Source organism: Cervus canadensis, chromosome 18 (assembly GCF_019320065.1).
Source record: "Cervus canadensis isolate Bull #8, Minnesota chromosome 18, ASM1932006v1, whole genome shotgun sequence".
Classification (NCBI taxonomy): domain Eukaryota; kingdom Metazoa; phylum Chordata; class Mammalia; order Artiodactyla; family Cervidae; genus Cervus; species Cervus canadensis.
The window spans coordinates 23,541,222-23,553,949 of record NC_057403.1 but is presented as its reverse complement, the minus strand read 5'-3'; the positions used below and the strand labels follow the sequence as shown (position 1 = coordinate 23,553,949).

Genomic DNA, 12,728 nt, shown 5'->3' with positions numbered 1-12,728 from the left:
GTATCAGCTGTTCGAATCAGGTGACCAAAATATGGGAACTTCAGCATCAGTCCTTCCAATGAATACTCAGGGTTGATTTCCCTTAAGATTGACCGGTTTGATCTCCTCGCCATCCAAGGGACTCTCAGGAATCTTCTCCAGCACCACAGTTCGAAGGCATCAATTCTTCAACACTCTGCCTTCTTTACAGTCCAGCTGTCACAACCGTATGTGATAACTGGGAAGACCATAGCCTTGACTATACTTTGTCAGTAGCGTAATGTCTCTGCTTTTCAACACAGTTTAGGTTTGTCATAGCTTTCCTGCTGAGAAGCAACTGTCTTTTGATGTCACGGCTGCAGTCACTATCCACAGTGATTTTACAGCCCAAGAAGAGGAACTCTGTCACTTCTTCCACCTCCTCCCCTTCTATTTGCCATGAAGTAATGGGGACCTCATGCGAAGAGTTGACTCATTGGAAAAGACCCTGATGCTGGGAGGGATTAGGGGCAGGAGGAGAAGGGGACGACAGAGAATGAGATGGCTGGATGGCATCACCGACTCGATGGACATGAGTTTGAGTAAACTCCGGGAGTTGGTGATGGACAGGGAGGCCTGGCGTGCTGTGATTCATGGGGTCGCAAAGAGTCGGACACGACTGAGTGAATGAACTGAACTGAACTAAATAGGGCCAGATGGCATGTTCTTAGGTTTTAAAAAAAAAAAAAAAATTTAGCTTTAAGCCAGCTCTTTCACTCTCCTCCTTTACTCCCATCACAAGAAAGGCCTCTTATTGCAAACGTTGAATCCTTACAACCAAGTATAAGGAAAACAAGTTTTACCTAAAGGAGTTGTTCACTGCTCCAAATAAGTCAGTCAAGAACAATGTATCAGCGTAGGAGCAACATATCAAGCACCTTGAAGAACCATGGTAACACAGTATCACAAAAAGAAAGTAGCAATTCTCCAGAAACCAAACTTAAAGTCACAGAATATTGCTATCTAATTGATAGAGACTTCAAAATACCTGTCATGAAGAAACTCAGTGAGCTGCAAGAAAACTCAGAAAGGCAGTTTGGTAAACTCAGGAATAAAAATAATGAACAGAAAGAATACCAAGGAAATTGAAACTCAAAATAAAAATAATAACCAAACAGAACTGGACCTGACGGACTCAATATATGAGATAAAGAACCATTAGAAAAAATTGGAAACAGGGCAGACCACATGGAAGACAGCTCAAAGACAGAAATCTAGAAATGATACAGGTAGAAGAGGAGAGATAATTAAGATATTTAAGGGATTACTCAGTTTTTCTGAGTTCTCCCATGTATGCTGCTGCTGCTGCTAAGTCACTTCAGTCATGTCCAACTCTGTGCGACCTTATAGACCAGAGCTCACCAGGTTCCTCTGTCTATGGGATTCTCCAGGCAAGAATACTGGAGTGGGTTTTCATTTCCTTCTCCAGGGGATCTTCCTGACCGGGGATCAAATCCGGGTCTCTTGCATTGCAGGCGGATTCTTTACCAGCTGAGATACCAGGGAAGCCCAAGAATACTGGAGTGGGTTGTCATTTCCTTCTCCAGGGCATCTTCCCCAACCCCAGGGTTCGAACCCGTGTCTCTTGCATATCCGGCACTGACAGGCAGATTCTTTACCACTAGTGCCACCTGAAAGCCATGGGTGTGTTCGCTTTGTGCAAATCTGTTGAACGGTACATTAATGATATGTATACGTCTCTGTACTTGAATACAAAGTTTACTTAACAAAACTGTAGCTGGTGTGATAAGCAGCAGTGTTTTCCCGTGGCCGGAAGCACAGGCTTTGTAGACAGAAGAAGATCTGGGCCCCCGGCGCTCTAGTCTCTTTCACAGTGAAAGAAGGAACATAATGTCTGTCAAGATTCAATGAATTGAGCACGTAAAAACTTAAACAACAGGGCCTGGTATAGATCTGCAGGTCTCCCGAGTGACCCAACTCCTGGCAGCGCTGCCTCACTTTCTCCATCCGTAATGCGTGGGTTCTACTCGATTCGCGGCTACCGGTAATGGCGGGCTTGGAGCTCCTCACCCCGGGGCTGGAGCTGGGTAAGGGGTGTCACCCTTTACGAGTAGCCTTGGTCTTCCTGGCTCCGCGCGGAGGGCAAGCCTCGGCTGCAGCCCACTTGGAAACCCCGTTAAAGACCCCAGTCTGCGGAACCCTGCCCAAGCCTCTAAACAAGAATAGCACTTGGCCAGATCTGACAGATCTCGGAGATTCCCTGGTTTGAAAAAAACCAATGCCGGCAGCGCCACCTGCTGTCAAGAAAACCAGCGCCGGAAAAGGCCGCGCGAGACTGCGGCTCCGCGCGCTATTGCGCACGCGCACCGCCGGGCCCTCCCGCGCGCCCGCGAGGTACGAAGTGCGCAGAAGCAAGTCTTGGGGGAGGAGCTCAGGACGGAGCCGCCCTGCACTTTACCTACCGCGCCCATTCAGCCTTCTCTCACCGATGTCTTAAACTACGTTTCCCAGAACCCATCCAGGCCTTGCTTTCCGGTGGCGTCAGCGGAAGCGGTGACTGGATTAGGCCGGGCCACACAGAGGCCGGCTTGGTCACTATGGAGGAGATAGGCATCCTGGTGGAGAAAGCTCAGGTGTGGTGGGGCCTCGGTCGCGGGGAGAGGGCGAAGCCGACCTGGATCGGATTCTGAGTGACTCTGGGGAGCCAGGCGTGGGTCTGAGTGATTTCGGAGGCCTGAGTAGAGAGCTTCGTGCCGATCCGAGGCCTGGGCTGGGTGGATGAGTGATGATAGTAGGGCTTGGGAAGCGGGGCTGGGGAAACGGTGACGCTAGAGGTTCTTTGGGGCTGAATGATTTCGAGGTTTAGGTGGAATGCTGTGACATCGCTGGGCCCGGGGGCATTAGGGATGGGTGATGTATGGGATTCAGCCATGGGGCCGAATGATATATTAGGCTGAGCTGGGGAGCTGACTGATATTTGGGGCTTAGCTGGTGTTGGAGCGCCAAGTAATATCTGTGATCTGGCCGAGTGATGTTTGGGGCCTGCCTGGGAGCTGGGTGACATATGGGCCTAATGTGAGTTGGAGTTCATGAGGGATATTTGGGGGGTAACAGTAATACCAGGACTGTATGAAGGCATGGTGATTTTCACCGTCAATTGAGGCATCCCTGTAGTATTTCGAACCTGTTGAGGGGGGCTGGAGGGCATTGGGGTCTGGTAAGGAGTTGATCAGACATTTAGGCCATAGATGGCAGTTGGGACATTGAGGACATGTTACAAGTGGCATATGATACCAGAAGATCTGTTTGGAAGGCTGTGTGACCGAGGAGCTTGTTAGGAGCTGGGTGACTTCAGGAACCTCTTTAGGGGGCTGAGAAGTTCCCAGGATCTATTTAGGGTGCTGAATGATGTCAGGAACCTATTAGGGGCCAAGTGACTTCATGGTGAAGTGGGGAGGGGGGCTTTAGATTTTTTCATAAGGGGACCTTCTTCCAACCTGAATTTCCCTCCGTGGCCTAGGATGAGATCCCAGCCCTGTCTGTGTCACGGCCCCAGACTGGCCTGTCCTTCCTGGGGCCTGAGCCAGAGGACCTGGAGGATCTCTACAGCCGCTACAAGGTACATTCAAGACAGTCCGCAAAGTATCAACGTTGTAGTTGTTGTTTAGTCACTAAGTCCTGTCTGACTCTTTGTGACCCCATGGACTGGAGCCCAGGAGGCACATATGTCCATGGGATTTCCCAGGCAGGAATACTGGAGTGGCAAACAGGGGCTCTGTAAAAACCTAAAGGAGTGGTATGGGGAGGGAGGTACAAGAGGGAGGGGACATATGCATACTTATGGCTGATTCTTGCTGATATTTGGCAGAAAGCAACAAAATTATGTCAAGCAATTATCCTTCAATTAAAAAATAAATAAAAAAGAATACTGGAAAAGGATACCGTTTTCTTTTCCAGGGGATCTTTACCAGGGAATAAGACAGGGAACTCAACTCTATACTCTGTAATGTCCTAAATGGGAAAAGAAACTAAGAAAAAAGAGTGGGTATATGTATAACTGATTCACTTTGGTATATACTTGAAACTAACACAACATTGTAAATCAACTATATGCTAATAAAAAAAATTAACAAAACAAAACCAGTCTGGACCCTGCGCAGGGCTCAGCATCCCATACTTCCCCTACCTTCATTCCTTGGCTCAGCAAGGCCTGGAACCATCCCCTGCTTCTCCACTGTCTGCTCACAGAAGCTGCAGCAGGAGCTGGAGTTCCTGGAGGTGCAGGAGGAGTATATCAAGGATGAGCAAAAGAACCTGAAGAAGGAATTCCTCCATGCCCAGGAGGAGGTGAAACGAATTCAGAGCATCCCATTGGTTATCGGGCAGTTTCTGGAGGCTGTGGATCAGAATACAGCCATCGTGGGCTCCACCACAGGTACATGGCGCTGGGGGGTGGGGTGGGGGGGGGTTGTTTACCCATCTGTCCATTCAACAGCTGTTAACTATTTCCTGCCATGTGCCAGGAACTTACAATGGCAAACAAGGGAAGATAGTGTTTTTAGTGTTTAGGTGTAATAGTGTTTTTCAGAGTATTTTCAGTCTGATGCAAAAGTAGAAATATATTTTACATATTTTATGTTCTCTCCCTTTCACTGTTCTCTATAAGTATGTATATATAACTTATACAGTAAAAGTTTGACTGAAGGTTTTTAGCCTCATTGTGGTGTGATACTGTAGTTTTCTATTCTGTTCCATTCTGTTTTGTTTTAAACAGCATTCTGGTCATGACTATCTAAAATAATTTCACAACTACTACTCAGTTCAGTTCAGTTCAGTTGCTCAGTCATGTCCGACTCTGCGACCCCATGAACCACAGCACACCAGGCCTCCCTGTCCAATACCAACTCCCAGAGCCTACCCAAACTCATGTCCATTGAGTCAGTGATGCCATCCAACCATCTCATCCTCTGTCGTCCCCTTATCCTCTTACCCTCAATCTTTCCCAGCATCAGGGTCTTTTCAAATAAGTCACCTCTTTGCATCAGGTGGCCAAAGTATTGGAGTTTCAGCTTCAACATCAGTCTTTCCAATGAACACTCAGGACTGATCTTCCTTTAGGATGGACTGGTTGGATCTCCTTGCAGTCCAAGGGACTCTCAAGAGTCTTCTCCAGGGAGTAGGGCCAAAAAAAAAAAAGTCTTCTCCAACACCACACTTCAAAAACATCAGTTCTTCGGCAGTCAGCTTTCTTTATAGTCCAACTCTCACATCCATACATGATTATTGGGAAAACCATAGCCTTGACTAGACAGACCTTTGTTGGCAAAGTAATGTCTCTGCTTTTTAATATGCTGTCTAGGTTGGTCATAACTTTCCTTCCAATGAGTAAGCGTCTTTTTAATTTCATGACTGCAATCACCATCTGCAGTGATTTTGGAGCCCAGAAAAATAAAGCAGCCACTGTTTCCCCATCTATTTGCCATGAAGTGATGGGACCAGATGCCATGATCTTAGTTTTTTGAATGTTGAGCTTTAAGCCAACTTCTTCACTCTCCTCCTTCACTTTCATCAAGAGGCTCTTAGTTCTTCTTCACTTTCTGCCATAAGGGTGGTATCATCTGCATATCTGAGGTTGTTGATATTTCTCCTGGCAATCTTGATTCCAGCTTGTGCTTCCTCCAGCCCAGGGTTTCTCATGATGTACTCTGCATATGAGTTAAATAAGCAGGGTGACAATATATAGCCTTGGTGTACTCCTTTCCCGATTTGGAACCAGTCTGTTATTCCATGTCCAGTTCTAACTGTTGCTTCTTGACCTGCACACAGGTTTCTCAGAAGGCAGCTAAGGTGGTCTGGTATTCCCATCTCTTTGAGAATTTTCCACAGTTTGTTGTGATCCACACAGTCAAAGGCTTTGGCGTAGTCGGTAAAGTAGAAATAGATGTTTTTTTGGAGCTCTCTTGCTTTTTCGATGATCCAGTGGATGTTGGGAATTTGATCTCTGGTTCCTCTGTCTTTTCTAAAACCAGCTTGAACATCTGGAAGTTCACGGTTCACATACTGCTGAAGCCTGGCTTGGAGAATTTTGAGCATTATTTTACTAGCGTGTGAGATGACTGCAGTCGTGCGGCAGTTTGAACATTCTTTGGCACTGCCTTTCTTTGGGACTGAGTTGGGACATGCAATTTGAAAACATAGGTGAAGCGAGATTGGGCTCTGGTTAGGACTCAGTTATTATGTGAGAGCTGCTGTTATTAACATGGGTCTAGGTGCTGCCTTCCTGATGGTCATTGTTTCTGCGTCTTACCTGTCTTTTCTTGCTTCTGGCCTCTGCTCCTCCAGATCAAGCCATATGATTGTAAAGCTTGTGGGGAAAGGTGTGTGACTGGACCCTGGAGTTGGTAGTGAAGGGGGGGAGAGATCCAAAGTGAGTGTGTCTTTGATCTGTTGAACTCAGAGTGGCTCTCTCTGAGATGGCGACATGGGCAGGAAAGCAGCCTTGTCGAGAGAGTGAGGGCAGCCTGGAACATTACAGGGAAGTGTCTGGGAGGCTACAGGACAGCCAAGTCTGGAGGTCAGGAGAAAGATTGAGACCGGAAGGAGATGTGTGTGTCACTACCAGAAATGTAGAAGGTGGACTGGGGAGGTGAGATAGAGGAGTCTGGGCAAGCCAAGAGTCTGTGGCAGAGACCTCGATGGGAACGGAGGAATTCCCTGCTGGTCTAGTGGTAGAGAGTCCACCTGCCAGTGCAGGGGACACAAGTTCAAGCCCTGGTCCAGGAATATTCCACATGCCGCAGGGCAGCTAAACCCATGCACCGCAACTACGGAAGCCCGTGTGCCCTAGAGCCCATGCTCTGCACTAGAGAATAGCCCCTGCTCACTGCAAGCAGAGAAAGCCCTCTCGTAAAGAAAGCAACAAAGAGTCAGTGCAGTCATAAACAAATAATAAATTAGATAGGAGAGGATGGTGCTGAATCGGGGCAGAGGTCCCTGGGGAGGAGGGGAGGGACTGGTCAGAGAAACACTTTAGGAGGCTAGCGGAAGGCCATGATGACTGACAGGCTATGGAGGGAAACAGAGGAAAGCCCAGGATGAGGCTTAGGTCACTCTCTAGTGACTCGGGACCACAGGCCTCCCCGAGACAGGGGCCCAGGAGGAGGAGCACAGGTCGGGGGAGATAGGAGAGCACACTGAGGCAGTGAGGGAGACGTGCTGGGGGACATCCAGGGCGGGGCATTCCAGGGGGCTGCTGGTCACCTGGTCTGGAGCTCCAGAGTTAGGGGTAGAATCTGCAGCTTCTCATTTTCCCCTTTCCCTTCTCGTCCTTCACAAAGGCTCCAACTACTATGTGCGCATCCTGAGCACCATTGACCGGGAGCTACTCAAGCCCAACGCCTCGGTGGCCCTCCACAAGCACAGCAACGCCCTGGTGGACGTGCTGCCTCCCGAGGCCGACAGCAGCATCATGATGCTCACCTCAGGTGAGGGGGAGCCCAGGGCCGGGGAGGCCTGAAGGGACCCTGCGGGCCAGGCTGGGAGCCCCAGCTCTGCTCTCCCACCAGATCAGAAGCCAGACGTGATGTATGCGGATATCGGGGGCATGGACATCCAGAAGCAGGAGGTGCGGGAGGCCGTGGAGCTCCCACTCACACACTTCGAGCTCTACAAGCAGGTAAGGAGCCAGATCTGGCAGGGGAGGGAGAGGCCGGGTCCGCTGGGTCTCCAGCTGGTGACAGACTCCCTGGCTCATCCTTCTCTCCACCTCTGGGCTTCAGATCGGCATCGATCCACCCCGAGGCGTCCTCATGTACGGCCCACCTGGCTGCGGGAAGACCATGCTGGCCAAGGCCGTGGCTCATCACACGACAGGTGAGCCGCTTGGCCCCTCCCCCAAGCTCTGGTCTTCTGGGCTTTTCCAGCCTTGCCCTCAGCTCTCTCATCCTCCCCAGGAAGTAGCGCGGCATGGCGATTAGGAATGTGGGCTCTGGGGTCAAAGCCCCAATGTGTCTTACCGTGTGGTGCTGCCATCCTGGGGAGGTGACTTTACTCTTGTGCCTCAACTTCCTCATCTAATAAAACATTCATTTCGTAGCATGATTGTGGAGAGAATTAATGAAATAATAACATAGTTTTCCTTTGGTGGGTCATGACCTGTTAGTAATTATGAGTTCAAATTCATGGGTTCTAACCAGCATTTTAAAAAGTAAAACAGAACAGAAGACATCAGAGTTCACCCCACATACTAAGAGCCCATGTTGTTTGTGCAACTTAACGCACACAAATATGCATACACCTGTCTGCTGCGGTTGTACAAATGTATTTCTTGTAAGTTTCAAACAACGATGTCTGAAAGTCACTGTATTACTGTTTGTAAAGCCTAAAAACAGGATTCTTAAAATCTTAATGTACGAAGCCAGGGAGCAGTAGAGGGTATTGTGTAAGCAGTGAGTCAGGCTGCCTGGGTTTTTGAAATACGGACCTCTTAACAACTTCTTATGTAAGGTTGTACTACTTATGTAAGTTAGTTTATGTAACTTCTTGGCAAGTTAGCCTCTCTGTGACTCCATTTCCTGATTTTCTGGATTATTCAGAGGATTAAATCAATATAAAGCTTCTAAAACTGTACCTCAGCACATAGTAAGTATAGTAAATATTAGCCATTGTCGTGATCATTCATTGGTTTAGCAGATCACTGAACTTCTGCAGTCCCTGGTTGATGAGCCAGACATGTCTCCTGCATTGGAGAATTTCCCAGTTTGGCTGAGGAAAAAGGAAAATAAACACTTAGAACTCAGTCATTCAATATTTATTGAGCACCTGATACATAACAAGCTGTGTCCTAGGTTCAGAAGACATGGCCGTGAACAGAACAAAGTCTCCATACCTCATAGAGGTGATATCTTAGTTGAGGAAGTACTTGAACAGATGAATGAATAGGTCCTATGTCATATGGTGCTAAATGCCAGAAGAGAACAACTAAGAGGCAGGGAGACAGGGAAAAATGGGCTGTAGCTTTATGTGCAGGACTGGAGGTGGTCAGGGAAGGCTCTTCTGAGGTGACATTTATGTAAAGACCTAGAATACGCTTTTGAGAGAGTGAGTCACGTGAATGTCTGGGAGATGGAGTGTGTCAGGCTGAGGGACTTCGCTGGTGCAAAGGCCTTGAGGCAGGTATGTGCTTAATGTCCCAGAACAGTGAGGAAGCCCCTATAGTTGAAGCTGCGTGAGCAAGAGGTCATGGTAGGAAGTGAGCCTCCAGTGGGGACAGTCTACAGAGTAGCAAATGCCTCAAGGAAGGTAGTGGGATAGCCCTCCAGGAGGGCTGTCAATCCATTCTGCATAGGCCTCTCAGAGAGGGGTCCCAGAAGAGAGGTGTGCGGAGTCTGCCAGGCACTCCGTAAGGAGAGGGAATAGCATTTGAAAAGGCCAGGGGGTGGGAAAGAACTTACCTAGGGAGTCATGAGTAGTGGTGAGTAGACGTGACCAAACTCTGTGGGGGCAGGGAACTGGTGATTTTGTCCTTTTGTGTTTCCAGTGCCCGCCCAGTAGCTGAATTGTGGTAGGTGCTCAGAAAATAACTGATGAAGGCTGACTGAAGGAGGGGCTGTGGGACCAGAAGATGAGGCTGAAGAGGTCAGAAAGGGCATGAATATAAATCATCTTAGTGCTAATATGAGAGTTTGGCTGTTGTCCTGAGAGCAAGGTGGTTGTAGACAGGCCGAGTTCAATAGAAATACATTTGGCCCTGGAACAACAGAGGCTTGAACTCCGAGAGTTCACTTGTACCCAGATTTTCTCACAGGATGCCTGGTTGGATGAATCCACAGATGCAAAACTGCAGATACGGGGGGCCAGCTGTAAAGTTATACACAGATTTTCTACTACACAGAGGGTTGGCGCCCCTAAACCCTGTGTTGTTCAAGGGTCAGCGGTAGAATGCAAGCTATATATATAATTTAAATTTTTAAGTACTCTTTTTAAACACGTTAAACAGGTGAACTTAAGTGTAAAATATATCTATTTCTTATTTAATTGGTATGTTCAAAATGTTATTTTAACATGTAGCAGATATGAAATTTGAGTTTTTTCGATAATTTTGTCATTGTAGTAAAATATATGTAATGTAAAATTTATTATTTTAACCACTTTGTGAGTGTACAATTTACAAGTGACAAGTGCATTCACAGTTCTGTGCAGTCATCACCACTGTCCATTTCCAGAACTTGTTCATCATCCCAGACTGTAACTCTGTACTCATTAACAATAATTCCCTATTTCTCCCTTCCCACCATCCCTGATAACCCTCTATTCTACTTTCAGTCTCTGAATTTGCCTGTTCTGGGCACCTCATGTATGTGAATGAGTCATATGGTATTTATCTTTTCGTGACTGCCTTCTTTCACTTAGCATAATGTCTTCAGGGCTCACCCATGTTGGAATATGTCAGAACATACTTCCTTTTAAAGGCCAAATCATTTTCCACTATATGTATAAAGCATATTTTATCTGTTCGTTCATTTGTTGATGGACATTTATTGAGATGTTTTACTTTTTTTGGTACTGTCTTTTGAAGTCTGGTATGTATTTCACACTTAGCGTACATCTCATTTTGTTTGGACCAGCCACATTTCATTTGCTTGTGGCCAGTGGCCACCATATTAGAGAAGGACAGGGCTACAAGCTGCACAGCTCCTAGTTTATGACCAGGTCTACACCGTGGATTCTGTGTCTCCTTTCTCTGTGGTACCTGGAAGGAGTGTCCTGAAGGTTGCTCCGAGCAACACAGAGCCACATCCAGACACTAACAAACAAGTTAAACTCTTAAGAAAAGATAGAAAGGTGAGGCAGGCCCAAAGCAAACCTGTTGTCAGCCCCATTGCCACTTGTTACGTCAGAATATGTGCTGCTGATTCCTGACTCTTGCATGGTATTCAAAGGTGGGTCCTTGGAGCAAATGGAACTGAGCTCCTGGTGAGGCAACATGATGCCTTAGTGTATGAAAAACTTGTTTTCTTGCTGGTTTTTGTAAGCACTCTGAAAATCCACTTTTTTTTTTTTAAATATACGTTGGATTCCACGAATGCCTCTAGCTCTATTTTAGAGGCATGTTGGAGTACAGACACATTTTTTAAAATAACCCGATTTTTAAATGTTGAGCCAAAAAATGGCACATCCCTAGGCAGGATTCACAATTTGGGCTGCTGGGTCTCTGAGGGGTACGAGTGAGTAGCTGGTCCTCCTGACTGGATCTAGGACCCTGCCCAGGTCATGACCACTTGGAGTGGGCATCCAAAGAAATGGATGTCCTGAAGGGATGCTCAGTTTCAGTTAAAGTAGTATGGGGCCCTATAGGCAGGAGTCCCATTCTCATCTGACCCCTGTCATCCTGCCATCAGCTGCATTCATCCGCGTCGTGGGCTCAGAGTTCGTACAGAAATACCTGGGCGAGGGCCCTCGCATGGTCCGGGACGTGTTCCGCCTGGCCAAGGAGAACGCACCTGCCATCATCTTCATAGATGAGATTGATGCCATTGCCACCAAGAGATTCGATGCCCAGACAGGGGGTGAGTGATGCCCACACAGGGCCTGGGGTCTTGGGCAGCCTTGCCTACGGGATGCCCTAGGCTGACCGTGTTACATACTCTCCAGCTGACAGGGAGGTTCAGAGAATCCTGCTGGAGCTACTGAATCAAATGGATGGATTCGATCAGAACGTCAACGTCAAGGTTTGGGATTCAGGATGGGCAGGGGAGGTGTGGTGTGGGAATCAGAAGGATGGAGGCTGGCCTGTGAGGGGACAGCTGTTGCAGGGGGAGGGAGAGTGTAGAAGGGACAGAGGTCTGAGCTGGCCTGTCCCCAATGCCAGGTGATCATGGCCACAAACAGAGCAGACACCCTGGATCCTGCCCTGCTGCGGCCGGGACGCCTTGACCGAAAAATTGAATTTCCACTCCCTGACCGCCGGCAGAAGAGACTGATTTTCTCTACTATCACCAGCAAGATGAATCTCTCTGAGGAGGTTGACTTGGAAGATTGTATCCTCCTTTAGAAGCAAGGGGAGGTCACCGTTGGGAATGGGGGTGGTATCTCCACCTCTGCCATCACCACCACCCAGATTGAGCAGGTGGGAGACCAAGGTCTGGGGAGAGGGCTGATAACAAAGACAGCCCACGAACAACTTCTGGCTCTGGGTGTTAACCCTGTCGTGCAGGGAATGGTTTCCTTAACACATCTGCCACAGATGTGGCCAGACCAGATAAGATTTCAGGAGCTGATATCAACTCCATCTGTCAGGAGGTGAGTGATGGTTTCTGTCTAGATTGGGCAGGGGTGTGTGTGAAGAGTCTTCCTCTTGAAACCACTCTGCCACGGTCCTTCTGTCCCTCTTTGCCTCCCTGGGTCTTGGGCTGCGTCTGTGTCTTCCTGCACCATCACTGGAGGCGGGGGGGTGCAAGGAGTAAGTTTTAACTCTTATCCCTTGACAGAGCGGGATGTTGGCTGTCCGAGAGAATCGCTACATTGTTTTGGCCAAGGACTTCGAGAAAGCATACAAGACAGTCATCAAGAAGGACGAACAGGAGCATGAATTTTACAAATGACTCCTCTACCCAAACCACAGGGGCTGGGGGCTTCTCTCACCTCCCCAGCCTCTTTCCCCAAACCTAGTTCTCTTTCCTCTTTACCCAGGATTGATTTATTCATTAAACAAATATGATTAAATCTGTTTAATTTCTCCTTACAAGTTT

The 12,728-nt window shown here is 47.9% G+C and overlaps 1 protein-coding gene across 1 annotated transcript; it reads left to right on the top strand.

Annotated features, from left to right (window-relative positions):
- The first annotated feature begins 2,459 nt into the window (after window positions 1-2,459).
- On the top strand, window positions 2,460-12,706 carry PSMC4 (proteasome 26S subunit, ATPase 4). The gene is made up of 11 exons (XM_043436919.1): window positions 2,460-2,612; window positions 3,500-3,598; window positions 4,228-4,414; window positions 7,317-7,463; window positions 7,545-7,654; window positions 7,758-7,851; window positions 11,379-11,546; window positions 11,632-11,708; window positions 11,849-12,017; window positions 12,224-12,279; window positions 12,468-12,706. Exons 1-11 carry the CDS (start codon window positions 2,577-2,579, stop codon window positions 12,579-12,581), a joined length of 1,257 nt encoding a protein of 418 aa, XP_043292854.1. The 5' UTR covers window positions 2,460-2,576; the 3' UTR covers window positions 12,582-12,706.
- Window positions 12,707-12,728: the final 22 nt, after the last annotated feature.